At 37.5% G+C, this 27,617-nt stretch overlaps 1 protein-coding gene across 1 annotated transcript; it reads right to left on the bottom strand.

The window, feature by feature from the left end:
• Positions 1-27,543, bottom strand: LOC108664308 (ras GTPase-activating protein 3). The gene is made up of 20 exons (XM_018150876.2): positions 27,434-27,543; positions 17,040-17,160; positions 16,201-16,402; positions 15,577-15,656; positions 15,152-15,308; positions 14,709-14,825; positions 14,290-14,393; positions 13,315-13,492; positions 12,748-12,899; positions 11,873-11,987; positions 11,449-11,535; positions 11,045-11,156; positions 10,630-10,736; positions 10,055-10,216; positions 9,451-9,524; positions 7,904-8,135; positions 7,481-7,599; positions 7,013-7,164; positions 6,587-6,749; positions 1-6,065 (listed from the first exon to the last, which is right to left on the bottom strand). Exons 1-20 carry the CDS (start codon positions 27,489-27,491, stop codon positions 4,532-4,534), a joined length of 4,026 nt encoding a protein of 1,341 aa, XP_018006365.1. The 5' UTR covers positions 27,492-27,543; the 3' UTR covers positions 1-4,531.
• Between the last annotated feature and the right edge of the window lie 74 nt (positions 27,544-27,617).

Below are 27,617 nucleotides of genomic sequence, written 5' to 3'. Positions count from 1 at the left end.
AACATTTGTACACGTATAATTCACGAACAGATTGATGAAAGTAAAATATTTTGGCACGCATTGAGAAATAAGCTGATGCTTAGTGAGTATAACGTATAGAAATTATACCAAAAAGTTCGTAACTCATTAACTGCACGATTCGCCAATAACCTTTAACATGGGAACAACATATCATTATTAACAAAAAAATTGGGCAGCATGTAAACGCCACAAGCGGAATAATTTACACATGTGATGCGAACTCACATGTCAAAGAAACTACACAAGTAGTTACGGTGTCGCAACAATACGTAGCAGACTCAAAACACTTAATTTACAAAACTACCGTAATCAAAAGTATGAAATTATAAAAAAAAGAAACGTCTTTCAAACAGAGATTTGTGATCAAATGATGTTATAGGCATACTGTATAGAAAGTGGCAAATAAGAACTGAACACACATACGAGTCCGGAGAAATGCAACTGAACTTCTATGCGTGCAGAACATGTGAACACATATAATACAAGAACATACAACGCAAATGTGTTCAGCAACCGTGATAACGTCAGGACTCGAGAACTTTACCTCAAGCGCATCATCAATAATCAATTAAAAATAAAATCTTACAACGATTCCACTGGATCAAATAATGTCGCTACTTTTCGAACTTCATTACATTTAACATAAATGCAAATAATCATAGATATGTGAACTTACTTCCAATACAGAACTGACTCTTCATAAAACGCATATAATTTATTAAGTACATACAGTAAGATACAACGCAAGCATATTTTCTGTTGCTAGTGCCAAAAGCGGAATGAAGTGCCAACCGAATAGACTGCTTGAAAGTACAATGAAGCTAGAATTATTCTGAGGTTAATTGCATTACTAAATTTTACAATGGAAAAAATGAGTACGCAAATAATACCAGGCTCCAAGAATTTTGAAGCAAAAAGAGTACTCTGAAAATTCACTAGAACTTCACTGAAAACGCTTTGGAGGCCAGCTCCATCATCAATCACAAAATTGTCAATAATACAAATACGATCAGCAATAAAAACCTAAATATTTACTTTAGAGATTGAAACCTTTCGTGTTGTAGATTTCTACTGTCAATTGTACTTATATTCTACACAATTTTTGAAACTGATGATGGAGCTAGTCTTCAAAACGTTACAGTACAGATATAATGAATTTGCTTATCGCTTGATTTGCTTTTAAATTCTGGCTGAACTTTTGATTTAAGTAGACTAATGCTATAAGTACTTATAACCGGCTCTAGCATCATACGTACATTTCGATGGAAAAAGAAAAATTTTCTTTCCCAATGGAGAAAATATAATTTTGGGGAATATGATGTATGTGATCAATTTTTACCGCTCAAATGGCACGACATAGCAGACGGTTGAACAGACGTAACAAAATACTTGCTTATGAGTATTAAATAATTTACAGGAGTGATAGAATGAGTTACTCGCAAGTGGTAAAAAAACTAAAATTATGAAGAAGCTGAGAAAGAACAGAGACCAGTGATGAGGAATGGCATATTTTGTTGCTGACAACAGACATACAAGTGATATAAATAGAGCAGAAGACGAAGCAATATCAAGTGTTCAAGAGCTGGGAATTCACGTCTAATCAATCAACTTCAATATTGAGTAGTGAAGCAAAGATGCGTCGTCGAGTTTTCACAAGTAACCATAAATAAATGCATTTGTTGAGTGAATATTTGAGCACATGCACATTAAAGAAATAAATCTAGTAACATCATAAGATTGAGCACAGTGCCGGCTGCGTTCCCAGGAGTGCTTCACACGTTCCCAGGAGTACTTCTCGCGTTCCCAGGAGTACTTCCCGCGTTCCCAGGAGTACTTCCCGCGTTCCCAGGAGTACTTCCCGCGTTCCCAGGAGTACTTAAAAATGAAATATTTGCCTTGAAAAACACTCGGCTAAATGATAGTAAAATATTCTGGACATGAGTTGAACTTCATAACCATCGAATATGACAATCTTTTTATATTAAAAAATCCACAATTTGAGCCGAACGGAATTCTAACGGGCGTTGACATCCCATTGCACTACAAATATCAGCAGATAACAATCGAAAAATAGTAACATTGGAAAGCAACATTGGAGCCTGGCAAGATCTTATAAAATATCAACATTTTTAGTGCAGAAATTTTCCAACAACAGTCAACAAAGGACTTGGCATTGGAAAATTCAAGTGACCAATAACAAATAAGTTGAGTAACGATGTTTGTGAACGAAAGTAACACAAGAAATTTGAAACATGAATGAAATGCCTTTAATAGGGCATTAAAAAATCACATCTTACAAGAACATTAAATATTTCAAGGACAAGTCGAACGAGGAAAACTATAATTTTTACAATAACTCCATTGAGCACACGAGGTGACAGCGTTCGTCCGGCCGGCGCAGCAACATACTTACTTTGTGCAGGGAAAACTCCACAAAATTTGTTCTAATAACACATATTCCATGGCTCAGCTACATATAAGTACGGAAATTAATAGATATCCGGCGCCGGCACAAGTGATTTCATGACTTTAAATAAAAAATTTATATCGAGATAAAAAAATACTTCTAAGTACCTACAAATTTACAAACAGACGAATGGGAAGAAAAACGTTTTAATCCATCTTATTAATTACAGTATCACGTTAGAAATATTGCAATCACATTATTTCCACATAACAAGTTAATTTTTCGTAGATAAAACATGATAAGCAGCTTCATGATTCATGAATACATTTCAATAGAACAGCAGGTTTTCATTGTCCTGCCAATAAATTACAAGTCAGAAGATCGTGGCACTATAAAATAAATACGATATAAACAATCAGTAAAATTGACAACAACGCGACACAGGCAAGAATTTTAATCCTTCAGTATGAACAGCAACTGTAAATGCACAAACCAAGAGGCCCGATTGTTATGGGAATCCGTCAATTTCAAAATACGTCTGGATCATTGAAATCTCATATAATAAAAATATTTAATGATAGAAAAATATGCTATGCAACTGACACCACTCTGCTGAGACTGAGGAGGCTGCAGCGGAGAAACATGCACATTAAATTAGCAGAGCCGACACTGTTTTGCACTAGCAAGACACGCAGTCAAGTGAACCAACATTCACTGTACAAAAAAGACCATAACAAAGAAGTAGATATTACCATTATTCTAGAACTATGAAGTAACTTAGCGCGAAAATAATATCTGTATTTATTTTAAAAGGAGCGTAGATAATATGGAATAAATAGCAGAAATATGTACTCGAGGTCACATCAAATCAGAAGTCTGGAGATCTTCGTATTAGGGAGGACGATAATATCGTACAACTTTAGAAACATGTTAACTACATAATCATAATAAGTAGGTAAATTTAGGGTGATCATTCTAAGAAATTTCAGTCATCCATCTGGTTTGCATTGATTTTATATTTTCTGTTAATAGATTTGCTAGCACCAATTTTAGAATCAAATGAAATTAAAATGGTAATTTGATTTCGGAATAGAAATTATCGAGAGAAACGTCATACATTCCGTTGCTCAATAAAGTCAAATCATACATGCAAATCTTCGTTCCAAATGAAGCGAGTCATTCACGAAAAATAGTAGTCCAAATAAATACAGTAAATTCAACAAATAAATGATTTTTAACTTATTCACCATTCACTTCATACGATGAATGCTCAAACCACGAGTATTACATATGTGAGAAATATTAACGGATAGAGCAACTGCTACGAGAACAAAAATCTCAACTATGCTTATTGGAAAAGAAGAGAATCTGCGAGTTGAGCCATTGGATTGTACAGCAGCATTTACTTGACTTAAAATTCACCAAGTGAGTCACAGGAGAACCACTTCATTAAAAGCCATCCGTCCAACCAACACATTGAGGTCAAATAACTCAAGCATCTTTAGAATACAACAAAAACTGTACGATTTATAATCACTGTTTATCTCCACAAGTTTGATTGAGGGAATAGAGCGGGTGTATGAGCACTGACACAGAACAACAAATAAAGCTCTGGAAACGTATTTTAACTGTTTTGTTTTTGTCATACTGAGGCGAAGTTTACTATTCAGGGAACTAAAGCTGTGAGTTCCAAGACTGCACACACTAAACTATGCATCACTCAGCCTGTGGCGTGCTGTGGGTATGGCAAAGAAGTGATTTCAGGTACATATGGTATCTTGAACAGCAGTTCCGTGGAGTTCGAACAAAATGTAAACCTTGCTTGTTCCTTCAAAGCGGGAAAAATTTCGGAACTTCCAAATCGAGGAACGTTCAAATCGAATCATCACACTTTTTTTAAGTGTATGATTCGTCTTCATTTTCACTTCAATGCAAGAGACAATATTTATTCACATAATAAGTATCGTTCGTGGACTTCCTGAAAAATCTAATATCAGGAAATTGAAAAAAAAACAATTATTAACATTATTTCCGTCCCTACGTTTAGGCAATAAAGAAAACAGTATAGATAAATAGGTTCCTATAGTAGATGAAGTACAACTATCATATTGAAAAACGTTGCACGTTGCCATTTAATCTGTTGTCCAACGTTTCTTGACGATGAGTAACGTTAGCAGCGAGTTGAAATTTGTTGTCAGATAACACGAATGTGTCTGCATGCCATTTGTCTTGGGTCGTGAGAGGCGTGTGTTGCGCTGTCCTGGCGTCTTCATTCACACATGATCCGTCACTGCTGCTTTGAGAAGAACACACGAGCGAATTCAAGGGAGACGTACCGAATTTCAAATTCTCTCTTAATGGAGTTTGGGAACCGGGAAGTTTGAGGTCGGACGTGACCTGCTGGAACGTCGTTCGGCAGCTCTGATCAACACCTGTGGCATACAGAACGGACCCGTCATTGGAGGCAGCTCCTTGAATAGAAGTTGGTCGAGAAAGATGCTTATTAGCTTCGTCGCTGCTAACTTCCATAGCTTCCGATCCGTTTTCACCAGGAGCGTTTACCATAGGATCTAAATCCATGTCATCTGCCAAGATTGTAGTCAGATCACTGCAATCGTGAGAAAAACTCGAAATGTTCACATAATCAGGACTTCTTCTAGAGGAGTCGAGATGTGTTTGAGTAGAACGTCTCGTCATAGTAGACGGGCGAGGTAAAGAGCAGTTAGAATAGTCCGAATAAGAGCGACTGTAGCTGGAATAGTTATTGTTTCCAGCGTTTTCGAGTGAATTTTGCTTCGTTAGCTTAAATTTGGCAAGGAGAACTCCACTTTGCGAGTCGTCATTTGAGTTACCGACATTTCTTTCAGCTTTGTGAAGGAACTCAGCACTGGATTTGACAGCATCCGCGATCGTGCCAAGGCATTGCTCTACCGCATCATTGCTACGCTTGTTGTTACTTCCCACTTCTGATCTCTGGCTCTGAGGTGGTGTAACATTAACTTGATCTGTTTCTGAATTTGTAGCATGAAATGTTTCAAAATTTGAGTTGCTCTTACACACACCCTCGCAATTGGGAGTGACTGAACACGTGAGGGACGACGCCACGCGGCTCGTTGTGATGCAGCTCGTGGTGACGGCAGTTGAGGCGCAACAGGCAAGAGCAGGTGAGACGCATGTGGCCAGAGCAGGCGCCACACATCCAGACAACGAAGGCACGAGTGCACGGGGAGAGTCACTAAGCTCGTTCGATTCACTGACGATCTTGGACGCAGGCTCACTTCCCGAAAAGAATTGTCCTTGGTTATCACTTCTAATGGTGTGATTAGCCTTAGTATTCAGTAAACGTTTAATGTTGTTATTAGCGTTCTTTTTAATACTGTCTCGGATATTGCTGATGGTCAAGTTTGACGAATTATTGACGTTCTTCAACGAATTGGCGTCGTGTAGAGTGAGGGCACCGGTTGTAGCTGTGGCGTTGGTGGTAAGGTTTCGTAGCTGTGTCTCGCCATCAGAAGTGGTTGGATTTTGACGCCCAGCATTAGGGTCGTGCTGCTGCCCGGTGTCCCATATGACGCTTTCTTCGTAACCAAAATTGGAGGTGAGCATCAGATAATTATCATCTCCGATTGGCGCTTGCCTGGAAAAGAGGTATACATCAACTCGCGGGTACGATTTATTAGCTGATGTATTGTTTGTTTGAGATAATAATCATTTGTTGTCCGTAGTCACGGCAAACAATCTTGTTCAGAAGAAATGATTTTCAGTGATAAATAAAAGAGCTACGGAGCGAGTTCGAGTTACCTAGTGTCACGATCAGAGGGCTTACTGGCGCTTTAGCTATTAAACTAGAGGCGGATCCAAAGCGAGAAACGCTAAATCAAGAACAGACTAAGACAGGACAGAGATAGGTGCAACTTACATACGCCAATGTTCATTATCTCTCTTTAGGAATTGACAGCTCATTGATCAACATGAATTTGTAAGAAAATAAAAACCTCCTGAGAAAGAAACCAAGCATGAGAACGTAGAATTAGAAAGGCAGCAGACCTTTCATAAGCTCAAACAAAATACATTTCTTACATCAATATTATTGTCACCACACATTACATGTTGTTAAGAGAACATTGTTGCCTGCACGAGCGACTGAATAGGCCTTACTTAGAGCCAGGCCTGTTGGTGTTCCTGAGGGCGTTGCAGTGCGCCACGTGGTGCTGCTGCAGGGTCGTGATCGCGTCCACGAGCTTCTTGATGCAAGCGCGCGTAGCGTTAGGATCCTCGAGCTTGCAGTCCCCGACAACGGGCGACTCATCGCTGCACAGCTCTACACCCAGAAATTCCTCATCAACATCGCAATGCGTGACTCGATCTTATTATGAAGGCAACTTTGCACTTCAGGCGCAAATTTCATGTTAAAAATGATTGATTAGATTCACTCGTAGAACGTACGGCCAGCAAAATCTAACCTACAGCAATAATCGGACATCACAGTAGTAATATTGCTTCGAGAAAGTAAAAGTATCATCATCAAAGTAAAAGTATTGTGATGTGCAATGAAATTATCAAGTGAAATATCATATTTCTTACCGAGTAGGCTCTTGAGCTTGTGCTGGTTAGCCAGCAGGAGGCCCAGGATGCACTCCACTTCTCGCTCAGCATCGATTTGAATGTTGAGGTCTTCATCCAAGTAATTGGAGACGGCGCTGCAGCCTTCCGCGTTCTCGCTCGTAGCTTTGCAGCTGTACAGCCAATAGTCCAAGTCACGGTTACAAATAAAATGACATCAATAAGAAAACAATCTTGACTAAATGTGATCAAAATTAGGAAAAAATTAACTATCTCTGAAGAAAAACAAAGCTGGCAGACAAACGTGTGAGACATAATATTTAGTTTTTTAATTGGAGATCTGGAAAATATCTCAGAAAAATTGACACAAAAACGATTTTTTTTAATCTTAGAATGAATTTACAAAAGGTACTAGTGCGCGGTAATAAACCAACATGCCGTATCTAATGCTTAAGAAATTACGTGGTACCACGACCAGCTGTACAGTACCAGAGCCAGTGGGAGTTGAGGTAGGCGCCAGGATGGTACTGCTTCAGGCGGTGCTTGTTATATTGACAAACTTTAGTGAGCAAGTCAAGCCACTCCTTCTCCTCAACGCAGTTAGCCGCCTGAAATGCAAGCATTTCTCAAGTCAAATGAATCCGCATATTCTAATGTATCAAAATAAGCTGCGGCACGTATTATATTATCAATTGACGAGAGTTGGGTGCTTTAAATCAAAGGTCTTCATGGAAAATATGTGACCAAATTGAAACAGAAATGACATGGCAAATTTACCATAGGACTATTAAAATTCTGCAATTCAGTGCCCATGTAATGATCAGCAACTTCGTGAAACAGATTTTCCAACTTCCAGGATGAAATACCCCAACCCACAAAGACCCATACCGCTCTACTAGAGCAACGCCCTACCTGAATGTACAAAGTGCGATTGGGTTGAACAAGCTGGAACATGTTCTTGCACTTGAAAGAACTCTCCTGAACGGGTTCCACCGCCAGAATATCTTCGACAGGAATGATACAGAGCGGTCCGCTGCCTTTGCTCTTGGCGTAGGTCAGACTGCGAGTGTTGAGACGGAAAAACCGGGTCTTGAAATTCTTCAGGCCAAACTTCTTGCGACCCTGGGCCCGTTTGATCATCACACTGAACATAGAACCAAATTTGTTATTAGCCTAATTAAGAGTAAAAAGTTCCTACTAATACCAATTTCAAGCCACACTATCATTTTAGCATCATGATCTAACAATAATCGCCGTTTTAATATTGAAATTAACTAAGGAATCACAGTGACATAAACTAGCTCAGGAATGTTCAGACATGAAGGTCCGCCGTGTCTGGTGGGGCAGCTGATGGTAAAAATTTAGAACAGCAAAGAAGCAACAAATTACCACAAATAATATTAAACAATAACATTTCCAGACATGAACATGTGCGAAAACTCAGATAAGAAAGCAACCTAGTCACATTTATCTTTAAAGCGAATTATTTAACTATTTACACGGAATGGTGAAACAAATATGCCAAGTGTTTACATGCAAGAGAAAAAATGAAATCCAGTAATCACCTGACGGTTCACAATGCACTGCTACAATAGAGAATGAGAAACACGGCCTGCAGGATCTTTAGCAGAATATACCGGCAACTAAACTTAATAATTTTGTAAAATTTAACTTATTGAATAGCATGATGAAGAATATTTAACTGAGGTACAACCATTCACAGGCAAACAAACACACAACTAATGCAAACGATATCAACACAATTAAAATAACGAAGAAACCATTGTAACTTATCAATAAATTATTTTGATTCCAGCGTAGATCGTGTCAAATGTGGCAAAAGTAAACAAACATAAGTTGAATTTTCATTCAATGGGGTGAAGTTTACAAATTAAAACATTTTTCATGCATTTTTGCATCTAATTTTCCCGTTTGATGTGGCAAAACTTACCTGTGGTCCAGGTGGAACTGGGATTGAAAAGAATAACAGATAAAATAACCACTCAGGGCCAAGAAATCCTACATAAAGAGTAAAACCTTACGGCGTACTTCAGTAATGTACCAAACCATCATCAACTGCTGCATTGTGTACGTACATAATTCGTACAAAAAACATTAAATGCATACCTACGACGGGCAGTGGCTTCAGTATACTAAAAAATAGACCGTAGCTGGTGACCTTTGACCGTTTTATCGATAAAATAGCCCAATTTTGACTTTACAGATCTGTACCTTATTCAAACTTCCTGACTCGTCAACATAGTTATCAATGGGACAATGATCTTGGGTATACAGTGATCAAGTACTGAGCCAAGACAACCTACACTTCATATTTCTTATTCAAATACTGTTTGATAATTAATTAATAATTAATGAATGAATAATAATGATGCCAATGAATAATAATTCATTGGCAGTAACACGCCAAAGGCACCCTAAGTTCGACCATGTCTGCTCACCCTTCGCGCAGTGTAATCGGGGTGTCGTAAGCCTTCAAATTGCCGTTAGGAATTGAAGAGATGATCTCCAAAAACTGCAGGGAAATAAAATATTGCAGAATAAGAAATGAAAGATGTCAGGCATATTGTATTCCAGAAATAGAAATAGATTATAGTATTTGAAATGAAGCAAATCCAACTCCTAAACAGACTATTTACTATTCTTTCCTATTTAAGATATTGTTACTACCGGTACTATTTTTACAAATATTGCAAAGATTAGAAGCAGAAATGAGCTGACCTGTGTTTTTAAGTTTTAAATTTGCATCATCTAATTATTTAATATTCAACAGTTGATTACGCAAGTACATGAAATGTAATAAATTGGAAATCAAGGAGCAAATCACCATCCGTGACGGCGGCACTCAATACATTATTGCAAAACACAAATTTTTCTTAAGGAAATGTTTCTACATGATGCACATTTTTAGTCTTAACTTCCTTAGACTAGTGAAACAACTTGTCGCTAAAGTAGCGAGCTATTGGAAGCCGTATTGACTACGACTCAAATGCCATCCACAACATAAAAACCAACAAAATACAAAGCAATAGACTGTACACTCACTGTTCTAGCGGCATCAACAAGTTTGTTGTTGGTGCACAGGGAGAAAACTTCACGCATGTATTCCTCTTTGCAGGTGTGGTGCAAGTTGCGGGAGCTCACGAGGTTGCCTACACCTTGCACCGTCTTCGAGATGAGCGTCAGAGTGCGCACTGTGCCCAGGTCCTGGAGGTAAACACGCGTGTCATGAGCCCAACAAACCGCCAAACAAATGCTTGAATATTTTATTACTTTTCGGGAAAAAATTCGACCGGCGACATAAGTTGTTGCTTGCCCGAAATATTTGGAAACCTATGGACGTTAAAAAAAGACATTTTTCGAAAATGGAATCAACATCAACTAGGAAGAAATTATTATTTTTTTTTCGTCGCCAGAGAGGACAAATTTGCAATCGGCACGAAGAGCTTAAAATGCTTTTGAGATAAATACTGCCAAGAAGATCTCTGTTGATCTTACTGGGAGAATATTGCAGTTTTGTTGTATGTCTGTGTTTATGTATAACATGTTTATTGTAATAATAATTATTGATTTTACTCTAATAGTTAGTTTACATAGATCTGGAAAGTATCTGCACTTACGATTTGTTCTGATGTGATATCGAAAAGCTTCGGTCCCAGGATTGCAGGAACAAAGAATCTCAAGAAAATGAAGCCCGATATGACGGAGTAGCGAACCTCGCGTTGATCTGTCGGGGACCAAAGAAGCCATACAAACTGTCAGATTGCTGACTCCTGAGCGTAATAACACTTCAAGATCCTGTCCTAAAATATATTAAACTTCAGTTGAAGAGGGAGCAGAGACATGTAAATTCGAAAGACACGGGAGCTGATGAAATGCCTATTGCATTAAAACACTAAAAAAAAACTAAAAAAGAAACCAGTTGAAACATTATGAGAAACACCAAACCAGTTGAGTATTCTCCAGCCGTAAATCGATTCGAGTTAGTACCTAGTATTCTAATCAATGATATAAATATTCAAATGAGGCACTGACTTGGGAAGTGAACATCGGCGTTTTCCCTCAGCTCAGAGAAGAGCTGGCACATGACGGGCGGGCAGCTGAGAGCTGAATTGTTGATGCACCGAAGGATGGCGTTTGTGTACTCCTGCAAAAAGCAACAAGTTTTATCTTAAATTTCTCGAAGTTCATAATAAATACAGGCATATCTTCAAGACATAAAAACGGGGAAAATTGAATTTCAAACTTGAATCGAATATGGGAACAGCAAATTCAGAGGTAATAATGTTAAGCAAAACAAGCAGCGATAGCAAAAAAAGTGAACATTGAACCTATGAGTGGAATTGTCATACGGAATATGAAATGAAAAATTAAGTTAAAAAGTTAAGCGAAAAGGTTTGATGAGATTCGCACGAGAATTAATTCGGAATACAACGTACACAGAGGTTGGCTAGGTTGGTCTCCCTGTTCTCAGTGGGCGGGATGCGGGCAGGGTCCACTTCACAGGGCTTCTTCTCACGTATTACCTATCAAAAAACAGTTATTATAACACAACTCGCAACTAACTGGGAACGGATTTGTGTAAGTTACAGCCGTTTAAGAACTAATTAGTCAACATTTCAAACAGAGAACATATAACCATTCATTCGAACCCCGGAAACAACGTGAACAGATAATACCATGGCGGGTTCAAGCAAGCAATAACAATGCTTTCAGAGCAATTAAAATTCTTATCGTCAAGAGCGATCATTGCAAAATCTAGCCAAAAACTTTTTTGATGCGAGAACTAATTTGAAAACTTGAGTCAAGTCAATATAAAATTAGAAATTCAGCCTAGCAAAGGCTGAGTGGGCAACTGCAAACCTGGTCTATGACTGGTTTGAGCGTCTGCTTGAGGTAGTGGTGGCCGGCAAGCTTCATGAGTTCGTCCATGCACTTGGAGGCGAGTGTGTTGCCGCGGAAGATCGTGTTCGGGTCACTGACGGCAGAAAACACAATGTAGATCTAAGTGTCCGACAAGTAGGCAACGAAACAAAAATTAACCTAATTTCATATTCGTAAATTGCATGCTTGTGTAAGGCGAACTAGAGACAAGCTGCATCGAATATAAGGTTCAACAGTACTGTGCAAGATATTACGTACTACGTAACAGATCTGCAGTCAGATTTCAATTCCTGCGGGAAGGATCACTTTCCGTGTAAGGGCCGAGGCTGTTTAATGTCCTGCCAAAGGATCTAAGAGAGGGGGAGTTCACTCTGGAGACCTTCAAGAGATGACTGGACGTGTTCCTGGGCACAATCCCAGATCGACCTCCCCTGCAACACTACCAGTGGCGAGAAGCAAGCAACAGCCTCGTGCATCAGCTGGCCCAAATGAGGGCGGATGAGCGATAATCAGAGGCGGCGATCCATCGTGGCCTGGGACTGCTACGTCCCAAACAAATACTAAGGATACCAAGGAGACATGCTGCACCTCGTTTAGACGTAAGAGGTACTCACGAGACATGCTGCACCTCGTTTAGACGTAAGAGGTACTCACGAGACATGCTGCACCTCGTGTAGACGTAAGAGGTACTCACGAGACATGCTGCACCTCGTGCAGACGTAAGAGGTACTCACGAGACATGCTGCACCTCGCGCACACGTAAGAGGTACTCACGAGACATGCTGCACCTCGTGCAGACGTAAGAGGTACTCACGAGACATGCTGCATCTCGTGCAGACGTAAGAGGTACTCACGAGACATGCTGCATCTCGTGCGAGGCGAGGTTGGCGATGAAGGCGACGGCTTGGTTGTGTTGCAGCAATACGCGTATCAGCGGCACCGCCGCCTCCTGTTTGTTGTTCCCACAAATTTCACCCACCAGCCAACCAACTGAAGCACTCACAGGCTGGAAAAGGCCATTCATTAGCACAAAATCTACATGAAAGCTGGCGGTGCATGTAAACTGTAGTAGTTCATTTTACAATGCTACTGAGAATGAGTCTCATAGACCAACAGCTGATTAGAAGGTCTAGTTTCAGTGACAGATAAAAGTACAAAATTTACAAGTCCTTTAACCAAAATTGTAGGACAAAAGCCTGTTTTTTCACAGCCGCAACAGAAAAAACTATAAACACAATGGCATTGCCAGGGAGCCATACCCAAACGAGGTTAAATTTTCGCATAAAAAACTAATTGAGAATAAAAGTTAGGTAACAGAAGCTCCCTGAAAAGTAGTACGGCTAGTTAACAGCGCTTCTTCAAGAGTGAGAGTTCAAAGAAACCAATCATGTTAATGACAAGACCAGAAGAAGAGACCAGACCTGGACGGTGGCGGTCTGCACGAGGAGTGAGCGGAGACTATCATAGAGCGGACTGGGGAAGACGTGGACGCAGCTGTAGTGGATGTTGAGCCGCAGGGACCCAAGCCCGCAGCTCTTGCTGCTGTTGCTGCCTGAGCTGTGGCGCACGCCGGCGCCCTCGCGAGGCTGCAGCAAATACCTGCAACAACAAACATATTCTAGCGGCATGATAACACATGATACTACATGAATGGAGAAAAAATATAACTCATTACTCAGTACTCACTGCAGTGAGTGACAGAGAGAGCATTTTCTCGTCGACGAAAACTTGAGGTCACGGACCGACGAACAGATGGACAGACAGACAGACAGACGGACATGGCGAGCACAATAGTGAATTTTTTTCCATAAATGAGAAAATGCGCTAAAAGACAGAGTTAGCAATGGGAAATGAGAAATAATAATAAAAAATGTTTTTATTTGTAGGGAGGCCCAAGAAAATAGCTTCCACAATGGAATAATCATTGTCTTTGCACAAATTAATCTAGCAAAATCTCTTTTTCCAATCTCTTGAATATAAGTTAAAGTCGTAATAGTTTAATACATAGATATAGTAGGTATGAGAATCAAATGCATATGGAACCAATTTAAAAATTTAAAGGGCATAGCATAGCAGTTTATAAAGGTTTTTTATCACACCGCAGGACCAACTTATTCAGGACCACAACCACAGCCATCTTGTACATTATACATGGCTTGAATAATATCAGATTTTTAAGTTTGTTGGCATCGGGTAGCTGCAGTCAAGTTGGATTCAGAAGGGAGGATATAAGAACAAGTGCACATATCAAATAGGATTTAAAAATCTGAAGCTATATTTCTCGTCTTTCATACTGAGAGCTGACATTTTAGAACTAATTTAAATTACCAAGATAGATAAATCTTGAATATACAAAGCACTATTGCTAGAATGACACCATGGCTTCAGTAACTCACCAAGCGTTCATTTCTCTGCCAGCAGTGAGCCCTTGGAGAGGTATTCTCAGCTCTCCCAAGAAGACGTTCCCAAACATGCCCGCAGACTCGTGCCATAACACCACCTGTTGTCAGCATGACACATTAGGTTTCAATCAAACAAAAACTATAACACTAACTTCCCAAATAGAAAATTTTATCCCTGGTCAAGTAATAAAGTTTATTCAACTGTTTACCAAATAAAAAATATAATTTCTTATATTTTTCTGCTTATGATATAAATATAGTGATATCAAGGCAATATATTCCAGCAAGCTCTTTTTTCTAACAAAGCAAATATTTCTCATTTTGAACAGCAATTCGTCTTGCTAACATGTATCACACAAAAAGCCTTCACTTATTTCAATCTTAATTGCCATTAATGGATAATTTAGACGAACTTGTAGGCACTGGAAGCCAGCAACCTCCTCAGAGTAAAGGCTGTTGCCATTGACAGCTCCACCACCAACATTGTAAGTGCAGCTGCCGTCCCCTGAGTGATGTCGTCCACCCGGTGACTGGAATAAAAATACGTTGCTTCTGAACAGAAGTACAACTTGCATTTTTAATTGGCATCATTTAGGTTAATCAAGTTTCTATTAAATTTTCAATGAATCTTGCATTTCAATCTTGTTCAACAAATGAAAACAGAATTTTGAGGTTGAAGTGGTGATCCAAAGAAAGCCAATGTTGAAAGTGAAATTAAAATCTCAATCAATCTTTGTATCAATATATACATGACAACATTGGAGTGAGGTATTCAAAACTGGAAACGCTCGTCACAAATGAGTACCATGTATTTGAGTAAATCTCACTTGAACATGACTGCAAAAATAATGTTCACCTCAAAAAAGAAAGTTTCATCGAAGTGTGGAGCGACTGTTTTCTTCCTTGTTTTAGTTCTTTTGTTCTCTTGTTTCTTGTTGGAGTAATGCATGGTCACCTGGGCATATGGATCGCACGAGCCGTTCACAATACACAGGTCGCTGCACTCCTCAATCCTGCAAATAACATTTCAACGTAGAAAATCCTTTCTGGAATAATTAACTTCACTCAGTGCCAAATTTATTCAACTCCGTAATGTCATTTTCTAATATAATCAATTTGGATCCAATCATGGTGTAGCTATTTATTTGAAAAATAGGTAAAATTGTATATGTATACAAAAAATAATTGAAACTTAAAATTTTTTCGAATCAATTAAAAGTGATATTGAAGCAAAGAAAACTTACAGAAGAGATGATTTGAGATTTAATAGAATGCACTCACTTGACTTCAACCATAGGCTGAGGAGCAGCATCGTTCATGTGTCTCAAGCTTTTCAGTTGGATGCGGACATGAACTTTCCCCTGGGAGAAGATTAGTGTTGAACATTTTTCATCAATTGAAGCAAGAAAATCATAAGCATGTTGCAGAACAGTCAAATCAAAGGGATACAATTTCAAGATCGAGGCTATATTTCCATTAAAAATTGTTATGAAACAAGAAAATTCAATCCCAATTTTAAATTACAAATTGAGGTTTATGAATTTAAGAAGATGCATGGTTTCAATATGGCTTTAAATTTTAATCTCCTCTAACAATATAAGAAAAGAATTTTATTTATTTTTCCCATTTCTTGTCATGGGAATCTTTATTGAACAGGACAAATAAAAACATGGCACAACAAGATTAACTTGAATGCAACAAACAATGATTTTCAGGATGGTCAACCCAATTAGGCATTTCCTAGTGATATCCAAAATTCAGAGTGAAAGTAAATACTTCCAGTGTCTTCATAATAACATAATCTGGTCTTTTAAAATAAAGCTTGGGTATGCTTCAAAATATCAAACACCATAATGGATTATAATAATACCAAACACCATAATGAAAATTAAATTGCATCATTACCTGGACTTCAGAGTCAGCATCAACAGGAGTGATGGCAAGCCATTGGTCTTTGCCATTTTGTTTACTGAGATCTTCTCTCTTGATGGAGACTTTACCTACAATCTTGTCTGTCTTCATTGGTCGGTCACGATCATACACGTACACACACAGGAATCTGAACTCTCTTGGAATGTCAAATTGGAACTCTTCACCAAAAAATGGGCTGAAATCAAATAACAATTTCATTAAAAGGATTTAGATACACAGGGAAAATTTCTATTTTAAATTAAATGTACATTTGTACACTTGCAGTAAATAATCTAATATTTTCTTTATCTGTAATACATGTACATGAATTCAATATTTGGAAAACATCAAGTCATTAATGTAACAACTACAGATACTTAAAAGTTGTTCATTAATTTAAATTTATGGTAAAATTAAGGTGCAAATATTAATAGAAGCTTTAAATAAAAATGATATGCATATAGAGAACTCTCAGGCTGGTGTGTGATAATAAGAAAAGTTACAGGTTTCCTTAGTCAAGTTAAAAACAGGACTGATGAAAATTTCCATAAATTTATATAATACATGAAAAATTAAGGGAACCTGCTTTTTCCATGTAGCAACTAATTCAACAAATGAATAATAAAAAAGACATTCTAACACATAGTTTGGATAATAAGTGACCATTTGCTAAATTATAAAAACAACTATAAATGTAAATATATTAAATTGAATTCTCAAGTTTACTTTGCAAGTTGAGACATATGAAGCATGGTTGTTGAAATGCATGTTTTTGAGAGATTAGGTTCACTGGAAAAAAACTCCAATTTCATTATAAGATGCAACAAACTTACTCAAGAGTTTTTTCAATGGTAGCTGATCTGAAAATTTGCTCCTGGTCAAGAGACAATACGCAGTAGACGTCCCGGACACCCACACTGCCATGGCTCCGAGGAGATAAATTTTTCGCCTCCCCTGCAAGAAATATTTCATCCATCAAAATCAGAAAAAATCTAATAGAATACCATAAATTAAACAAAATGCAAGGATGTAACTAGTCTACAATAAAATTTCCATTGGAAAATCTGTCTCCAAGGTTGGTTGGTCAAATTTACTTTAAAGATTGTTTGCTGAGAAGGTTCATTTTATATATATATAACTGGCGTTATGCACCAAGATAGAAATGACAAGTGCTACTGACAAATGGGGTAGGTAATAAGGGACGGCTTTGAGTGTTTTTTGTTAATAAATTCTTACCATGGAACATTTCATAAACAAGTTTGGGCTCTTTTTATAGCTCTTTGCGAGGGCTATCAAATGGCATCTTCAAAAAATTCCATATGCTATTCGTAAGGTGCCTGACGCAAAATAAAAGCATCCCGAATTACCACTGGCAACGGGATAATCTGGGACACTTGAAATAAAACCTAATTTTAAAACATTTGAAGCATGCAGAGTGTACCTACTCATCTAATACTAACAGGACTCTGAAGTCCTTCTCTACCATAGCAGATAATGTAGATGTAGAATAAATGACATTTTCTACAATTTTTTCTTGTTTTTTATTTAATTGAAATGATATTACCATATTATTGATGGATGTCCATGGATATTACCGTATCCATGGGCATGCCATTGAGCTTTTACAACAACCTTGTCCACTGCAAGCTTCCTATCAGCAGCCATGTGGGCTGTTGCATTTCTTCTGTAGCTGTAAGCTTACAGGATGGCTTGTAATTTCACACCATTTTAATTGGGTCAAGTGAATTCACTATAACAAAAAAAAAAAAATATTTGGAAAACACACCAGAAACAGTAAGGAATATTCTAGTGACAACCTTTATATTTTTTGGAGAAATAAATCATAGTTTAGGTTAATTACTTTTCTTCTATATTGCCTGGTGCACAATTTGATTTTGTGATTTTTTTGCACAATTTTGTGATGACTGATGCAGTAATTTTTTATCAAGTTAAATTTTTTTCACAGAGCAAGGTAAATGTAATCAAAATTCTTTGTTGTTAATTGATTTTTTCATTGACTGGAGCCTTTGCTAACCAAGGTTTTACAGTAAATGCAATTTTAGAGGTGTACCTTATTACCCAGGGGGGTGTCGTTTATTACCCCGTTTTGCAGAAATGGCCATCATTTTTTTTTTTTGGAATGGGATATGCAAATTCTGTCAATCACATTTTTAAGCCAACACTAGTGTGCAACTTGGTGTCAAGCTAGTGTGCACTAGCTTGGTGAAAATTTGTACATACGTTCAATAAGACCTAACACTGATGTTCAGGCCATGAACAATTTTTCAATTTCGTTTTCTTGTGCAAGTTATTCAGTCCTAAATTTGCAGTGAGCCTAATAAATATCTTATCCTTGTGCACAAGCTTTCCCGTATTAATAGAAAAAGACGGCCCTATTGAACATGTGCGCAAAGTTTCATCAAGATGCGTTCTTTAATTTGGGAGATATTTAAGGTTCACTGAAACTTGTAGACCTGCTGCATGTCAGGCCGTTATTGTGTCCAAGAGGTATAGGTATATATACATGCAAAAATGAAGCTGACACAAAATTAAAATAAAGGGTAAATTCTTACAACGTTTGTAACAGCATATTGTAAACAAACATCTTCATTATTAATTGAGTCATAATTGGTTTTGATTTGAAATGATTTATGTGCCAAGTTTAATAAAAAAAGCTGGAGTGCCAATAAAAATAAAAAGTCTTCCAGCGCCTACAGTAGGTAGCGTATTGTCAATAAATAGATACATATTTACTTATGTCAAGAACAATTCAGATTTAAAGATCTTATGCAGGAAGAAGTGCAAAAAATTATCATTTAGCCCATTCATTAAGGGGAGCGTCTACCCTAAAAATTATCTCGGCTATTTACAGTCGGATCACTCTGAAACTTGGTACACATATGTAAAATGGAAAAAAACTCGCATTTTGTTGGTGTGAATTTTTCGAAAAAAAATGAAAGAAAATGTGAAATTCTTAGAAAACGGCTATAAAAGGGGGTACTGTAGAAATGGATCTAGTCCTAGGATTTCCAAGCTACAACATCGAGACACATATCATTCGATGCGTGAGGTCTTCATCTTCTCCCCCACCCGCCCCCCTTTCATGAAATGTCGTGAAATCATTAATCAACGTACAGATATGGCAGTGGTACCGTTGGATAGGGCAGAATGTCAGCTTTAAAATGAGTATAAAAACCGAAAAAGTGAAAATTTTCAATTTTAGGGTAGACGCTCCCCTTAAAATCAAAGCAGAAACAGAAATACCCTGCTCACCGAAGGGCATTGTGAGTGAATAGTTTCATTTTTAATTTGGTAAAAATCACATTTGATTTAATAAACTTTTGCATCTAAAATGTGCTATGAAACTTCATTCTGTAAGTTTCTTTAAAAAAATTGTACACAGCGTCGGATCATTTGTAAAAAATCCCTCAACGCATACTTTGCTCTATATCAGGAACTAAATCGAAAGCCAAATCCGGACGAGCACATGAACATCTCTGCTACAGACAAACGAATGAGTTATTTCTTTCATGAATGAACAAATTAAATCTGAACTGAACGTCCCAGCTGAATGTGAAATATAGCTTGATGCTTGTAGTCGGTATACAGTTGCAGGCAGTACAATTTCAACTGACGCAACGTGTGGTTGTCGATGCATGTGCTAGACGCACTGTTGTCTGGAGTGTCAGAGGTGTGTTAAAACTAAAAAGATTTTTTTTATAAATGAATTTCTACATTAACTGAGTTTAATGAATTTTATTTTGATTGTTTAACATTGGCATTCATAAATTTATTCAGCAATGCATAGGTTTAATTTGTGTTCAAAAATTGTATGTTTACCCCCCCAAAAAAATGTGTTCTTGATTGGCGATATGTTTGCACATGTTATCCCAAATCTCTAATTTATCCTAAAAACAGCAACTGAGCAACAATAAAATGTTTATTTACTTTAGTGGCAACCAAACATGTGATAATGCAGTCTGACCGCCTGACCTATAATTGCAACTTTGCAATCTTCAACAACCCATTTTGGGTTGACTCATTGACATGACATTATGCAGTGCACTACGCACTAGTATGCAGGATATTTTGGCAAGAGCATTGAATTACTGTGGAAGTTGCTAATTTTCTGAAATTATGTGTTTGCAAATTTCAAACCAGGATTTTTTTAATCAAACAAAAATACATGAAATTAGAGCGTAAGATTTCATAACTACTGATATTAAGTGATAGCTATTAGAGCTCTGCAATATTTCAGAAAAAAGTAGGACTTTTCCCAACTAGGTAGACCATGGCATGGGCCACTGTGCAGAGTGTGGATGAATATTGCAAGATCTTTGGTGACGCTTCAGTAGCTAAATTTGCGCCTTCAAAAGATCTTGCCTACACATTTTGATTGAGATTCTTTCATTTAATATATTTGTCAGTCTTTGGTCAACTATTTAGAAAAAAGTAAGGTTTCTGGTAAGTTGAATGGATCAGGATGCAGTGAAGCTTGTCTGGAAATCAGTTGCGATAAGTTCCTGCCAAAATGTCCCACGCCAATGAAAATAACAAGTTTAAGATTGCGTAGTTGCAGTCACATTAGAGCGGTCAGACTGCATTATCACATGTTCAGTTGACACTTGCTGTAGTACAATCAGACTGTTTTTAGGGTAAAATTAGATATTTGGGATAACACGTTCATGCAATCTTTTAAATAAGTTTGCGGATTGTAAATAGTTTTTCATAACTCAGCGTAAATGGCTTTTCATTAAAAATTACCCGGCAACGCATCCTGAAAATGGTTGTCAACGCTTTATTCTATTTTTTTATACAGATTAACATATCTAAAACTTGTAACATTTCTAAAATTGTACTTTGTTGACGAGCAATATAAACAGGATATAAGACATTCAAATCAAGCTTAGCCAAGTTATTGAACCACTAAATTTTCTCAAGTCATGGCTCAGGTTAGGTAGGATAAACGCAGTTATATCTAGACATCGTGATTCGTGGGTAATTCTGACACTTCTCAACTTCATTTCCTTTACATTAAATTAAGCTTTGTCTTGTTCTAAGCATTCATTGATGGTTGAAATAGTGACATCATACTATTGCGCGCCATACTATTGCCAAAACACTAGGTCTGGGCTATCTGGTGGGAAAATGTTAAGATCCAAAGAGAGACAGTGCACGTCCCCTAGTGAGAACATAAAAAAACGTGGCAAAGTTGATAGTTGACCTTGCTCTACCAAATAGTGATAAACTGTTTGTGTAGAAAGAATATTATGGTTTGAGACTTTTAAATAGTAAGTCTGTGAATATATTAGAAATCCTTCAAGTATACCACACTCAGGATGACGTATGTTTTCAGTGAATTTTCCCGCGCATTTTCACTTTTTTTAAGCTATTGCTGTGCACAGTTGGCGCAATGTAATGAAAATTGATTATCTTTGCGCACGTGTTCGCGCAATCCCGGCCATCTTTATTTTAGAAGAAATTTTCTCCAAAGTCATATGGCAACACTGAACACCGTCTGTTTACATTTTGTATGTATAACAGCCGCAGTTTACAATTACCGTACGTTCCGTATCCGACAAGGCGGACAACCGGAAGGGTCAGAAGTAACCCGGACATGTCTTACATTTTATTATTGTCAGTTCGACTCGCGTAGTCAATATACTCGCGTATATTGTCGACTAAAATAGTAGAACTATTTTAGCTTTCTAAAGAACGGCGCACGGCGCATTTTTTTACCAACATAGTACGGCGCACCGCACAGGTCGTTAAAATGACAAAATAAATTCCTGCGCACCTGGCACATCTTCCTGACCATGGCAAGTATACTTGTATTTGCTAATTTCAACTTTTCAAGTGGTAAATAAATTAATAGATGATTAAGTTAAGTGATGGTTTTAGACACATGACATAAGAACTAATTCTGACACAGCTTGAAATTAGACACACACAGCTCGTTTTGAGCTGTGTCCCACTGTGCAGAGAGTGGGTGAATATTGCAAGATCTTTGGCGACGCTTCAGTAGCAAAATTTTGTCTCAAACCATAATATTCTTCCTATAAAAACAGTTATTCACTATTTGGCAGAGCCATGTCAACTGTCAAATTTGACACATTTTTCGATGATCTCACCACGTGGCATGCATTGTCTCTCTTTGGATCTCAATATTTTCCCGCTAGATGGCCAAGACCTAGTGTTTTTGCAGTATTTCGACACGCAAATGTATGACGTCACCATTTCAACCATCAATGAACGCATGGAACTAAAACAAAGCTTAATATAAAGGAAAAACTAGAGAAGTGACGGAATTACCTACGATGTCAGAATATACCGCGTTTACCCTATATTGGCGACGCTGCATCCACCCTCTGCACCATGGGCTGTGTCCAAAAATTAAAATTTTCTTAATTAAAAGCTTAATAGGCCTAGCTCTTAATTAAACCATTAAAATTTTTTAATTACGCTCATTCCGAGCTGTGTTGTATTCCAATACAGTTCACACAGGGCATAGGAATTCCAATGCCGGGCGCCAGAATTACAAATTAATAGAGTTCGAAGCACTGCCGGAATTAGTCTCACAATATGCCAAATTCAGTCACACACAGTGTCAGAATTTAGGGATTTTGTAGGTTTGAATTCTAAAGGCTTTTAAATAAAAATGGCAACAGCTTATGACGTTTCATCATTGCTGGCGCGTAGTGTGGTGTTGCCACACTCAGGATTATGTATGTTTTCAGGGAATATTCCTGCGCATTTTGACTTTTTTTTAGCTATTGCCGCGCACAGTTGGTGCAACTTCTGGCCATCCCCGCTTGTGCGCGCAAGCATCGGTGCAGCGCACGCAAGCATCGGCACAGCACGCACATACATTTTGTCAAGGGACAAGTGACAGAAAATGTATAATACTCAATATGCGTTTAATTATCCATCAATAATCTATGATTTTCCTTGATATGGAAATTTTGTGAGAGTAAAAATCTAGAAATTTATTTTCGAAGAAATTTTCCACAAATTTCTTATACGAACTGACAAACATCGTTTGTTTACCTTCTGTAGACCATCCAGAAGTGAGGCAATATTCTGTCCGGACGTGAGGCAAGTGGTGAATAACCAAGTCCTCAGAAATTGGGCACATGAAGTAAACAAATATTACCTACAAATATTAACGTTAGATGACAGATTTTGCTCGTTCTATATATACCATTAGTGCACTGATAGGGTTATTAAAGATTCTATGGTTAATGAAAGAAGTTAGAAATAATTTCATCATTGTAATTAATGGAAAATAGTTTTGAGTGTGAAATCTTTTGTAAATAAAATATGTCTAGACATAACGGTCAACAGAAATTCCTAACATCGTCTTTACATACTTTTACGCAGTGCTGATTCATCGTCATGTATGTGATGAGTCTCTTGAAGCTATTCATATTTTATTAATGTTTGTTGTTAGTCTATTTAATTAACCTTCAAAGTTGCAAAAAATGAGAACTGATAATTTAAAAAAAAGTGTGGTGCCTGTATTTTTGTTTTCAATAGTTTTGCACCGCACAAACCCATTTCTCCAGCCGGGAGGATGTCGGGAACGTAATGTATTCCTGACATTGACATTCGGGTTTGTACTATTTGCCAAAGTCAGTCCTTCGTTAGAAGGAGCCAATCTCAAGACGTGCCAGGTCTCATACAGTGGCAATAGTCGTTGGAATTTCAACGACTTTTGCTAAAGTTATCGACCAATTTTTTTACTTTGCAACGACTTTCGAGCTAAAATAATCAGCCATTTATTTTTTTCAACGACTGCCAACTAATGGGACTATTCCACAATAAACTTATGACAACTGCCAACAAGCGACTTAGCAAGACCCGACAAGATACGACTGCGGTACTGACTAAAACCCGGACCCCAACAGCGCATTACGAGCGGCGGATGTAAAATGTTCAGCCCCGGGACAACGCAACCATCATATGTATTGAAGCTTGCAAAAATAATCGGACAGATTACGCCAGTGTTTTTTTCCACTTAGAAGCTAGAATCAAACTTTCTCGAGGAAATTTTCTGCATGTTATATTTTTATTTTAACCTTGACATGTAAGAGCATGTAGGTGTGCAATATATTGCGGTGTTTTTATGCATGATACTCATGCATTTTAACCAATTACGTACATCTGAAAATTTGTATGCAAAATATTATGGCAGCATTTACGGTCTCAAATTTTTTCGAGACGTTTGTAACACGCGCAAATTCCATTGATGATATTCAACTCAGTGGAAAAATTTATACAAGTATCATTATGTTGCAAGTCAAATCACACGCTTTAATATTAATCAATGGGAAATTTGTTTATACAATTTTCTTTTGCTAATAAATGACTTATAAATGACATGCGAGATTTATTTTTTCCGCAAGTTACAGGCTTGGATGGGCAGCTCAATGGCAAATGGTTTTTACTCATATGAACTGTGTAAGCCAAAGATTCCATTATCATAGATGTTGAGGTTAATTTCACGGCACTATGACACTTCTAAATAAAATTGGTTATAACCTAAAGGCCCTATACTTAGTGAACGAGATTATTAGGCACAAAAAATGTACTACATAGACGCGAGAAAAAGGTTTGAGCGCAATTCTTAATTGAATCATATCTAAAGTTTGGATATAATTTTTGGTCGCCTTGGATGACAGGTCACGAGTCTAATGATCAGCCATATAACTTGAGAACGCAGCGGTCGTCGGAGAGAAATTCTATGATCTAAACACGTGCTGAAGGCTCTAGTGAGTTCTTGTTCGTGATTTAATTATGATATGCTACCCAGTTGAAAGAATGCTCATCCACGTGCCTTGGGAAGAAACCCTCTATTGTGAAATTAAATACATCAATAAAGTGCGCATATTCTATTTTTCATTTACTGCATCTGAATCTCAATACTTTAATTGTAAGCAGATCCGTTATGTATTGATGGAGTTATGAATGGTTAGGTTGCTTAAAAAATAAGTTTATTCGTTTTAATTAAAAACTAATTAATGTACAAATCTGTAATAATTCCTGCGGCAGCGTATCGATAATAAATATTCATAATCCAAAATTCAAGCAAATCTGTTCTCTATTGAAGGAATTATGAGTGTCTGGGTTGAGAAAAAATTTTGTTCATTGTTTTTAATTAAAAAATAATTTTTGTAAAATCTGTATTAATTCCTGCGGCAGCGTACCGGTATCGATAATATCTACTCACATATTAAAATTCAAGCAAATTCGTTCAGTATTGAAGGAATTATGAGTGTCTGGGTTGAGAAAAAAATTTGTTTATTGTTTTTGATTAAAAATTAATTTTTGTAAAAATCTGTATTAATTCCTGCGGCAGCGTATCGATAATGTTTACCCGTAACTCACATATTAAAATTCAAGCAAATTCGTTCAGTATTGAAGGACTTGTGAGTGGTTCAGTTGCGCAAATCCGCAGCCAGGACCGCAGGCGGGTCTGCAAAAGTGTCAATTCACTGAAGAAATAGGCCCATGTCCTGTTGCCGATTCTTGTACTTCTCGTGACTTGATTTACAAGGTTGATTTTTACGTTTAGATCATTTCATTTGTTGAAATTCACTCTGTGATGAATGATTCAGGAATGTGTTACGCTTAAATTTGCAGTACGCACGTGAATAACAGAGGTGCACATCCGTAGTTTTAATTTCTTCCCATTGTAACTAACTGGGATTCTTGGATATGCCTGAGAGAATATGAAATTCGCGAATCCCATTTGTGAGTGGCTCGCATTTGTCGAACAAATGCAAGTAGCCATATATTAAATAGAGTTGAGGTTTGATAATTCTGGTGATTGAGTATTTAAAACTGAGTAAGCAGTTCTGGATAAGAGTAAGGTGTGACCTCCGAATTTTAGGGAAAGCTGGCATTTGTTTACGCACAATATTTACGGTGAGGTGAAGCGGTGAATTCGTTAGTAAAGAAACCTAAGAGGCTAAGAAGGCACCGCTGGTTTGAAAAATTAAACCATTAATGCGTTATCTGTTAGGTGTTTGTTGTATATAAAGGATATTATGTACATAGACTTAAGGTTATCTCATTATTAACGACTAGTGTTTTCATTGTTAAGTTATCGAACTACTGAAGAAACCTATCGACTATCGACTGCATAAATCCTATCGACTATCGACTGGCATGCGGTTGTTCAACAACCAGATGACCTTGAGATAAATTTTACAACGACTCTTGTGCCACACTATGAGACCTGGAAGACGTGGATTGTCGCCTTCTACTATTCAGTTTTGTAATTAATTTCCAACCGAATTGTTATCTATGAATAAATATTCATAACATTGCCGACTCTTAGAAACTGAGTTAACACGTTAGAAATCTAGTCAACGTGATGCAGATATTTGTTCGTATGTGATAGTGTTGCTGCGCATTCATCTTTAAACAACTTTGAGAGCACGGCACAGGCTGGCGCACGGTGCACTTTTTTACCGGCATATTATGGCGCAAATTGATGCAATGATAATAAAAATTCCCGCACACCTGGCACATCTTCGGATGATCTTCCTGACCATGGTGGTGTTGTGACTTCACTGACTTGTGAGTGACGTACACCAATCAGAACTCTAGTTGCGCATACAATGATATTTTTATAGCCATTCATTTCTTGCTACGTCCCTAATGTGTCAGACATAGTGGCAAAGCAGAGAGTTTTTTAGACTCTCCCTCAAGTTCATTTTTGAGTCCTATTGGTAGACCAGTAAAGTATCCTGGATACCAGCATTATCATACTTAAGAAATTGGTTTAAACCTTGAGTAAATGAGGAAATTAAAAATGAACTGATTCTAAAAAAGCCCTGGTTTGCCACTATGGTGTCAGAATATACTGCATTTACCCTAATGCCATTAATGATTAATCCACTTTAATATCTGAACAATTTTGAACTGAAAACATTATCTCAATCTTCATCAAGGAGTGGAAAAAATTTAGAAAATCCTAGTAGTTAAATTATCACAGCTTGCTCACATTTCACAATTCACAGGGCATATCAATTGATTCACATAGTATATAAATTATAATTAAAGAATGTGATGAGTGAAGTGTAAACTGCAAGTCTGTTAAGCCACATCATATGCAACAGCAACACTGATAATATGTATCCAAGTATTTCATCGTGTGAGCAGAAAAAAAAATAAATCAAAACACAGCTCCAAATTTGATGGGTCACACTGAATCACATACCTAATTTCACCTTGAGTCTTTGCTCAAGTCTCACTTGGGCGCCTGTCAAGGCCGCCATCTTTGTTCCATCTCTGACTGAACTGGGAAACCAAGAGCGATGTTTTGATACGTTTGGCTGCAACTGACTTCGGCTTAATTGATATAGGAACTAAATTCATGTTTGAAACATTGAATTGACCCTTAC

Source organism: Hyalella azteca, unplaced genomic scaffold, assembly GCF_000764305.2.
Source record: "Hyalella azteca isolate HAZT.00-mixed unplaced genomic scaffold, Hazt_2.0.2 contig13376, whole genome shotgun sequence".
In the NCBI taxonomy this organism is placed as follows: Eukaryota; Metazoa; Arthropoda; class Malacostraca; order Amphipoda; family Hyalellidae; genus Hyalella; species Hyalella azteca.
The sequence above is the reverse complement of the archived record's forward strand: the minus strand, read 5'-3'. Positions and strand labels throughout refer to the sequence as shown.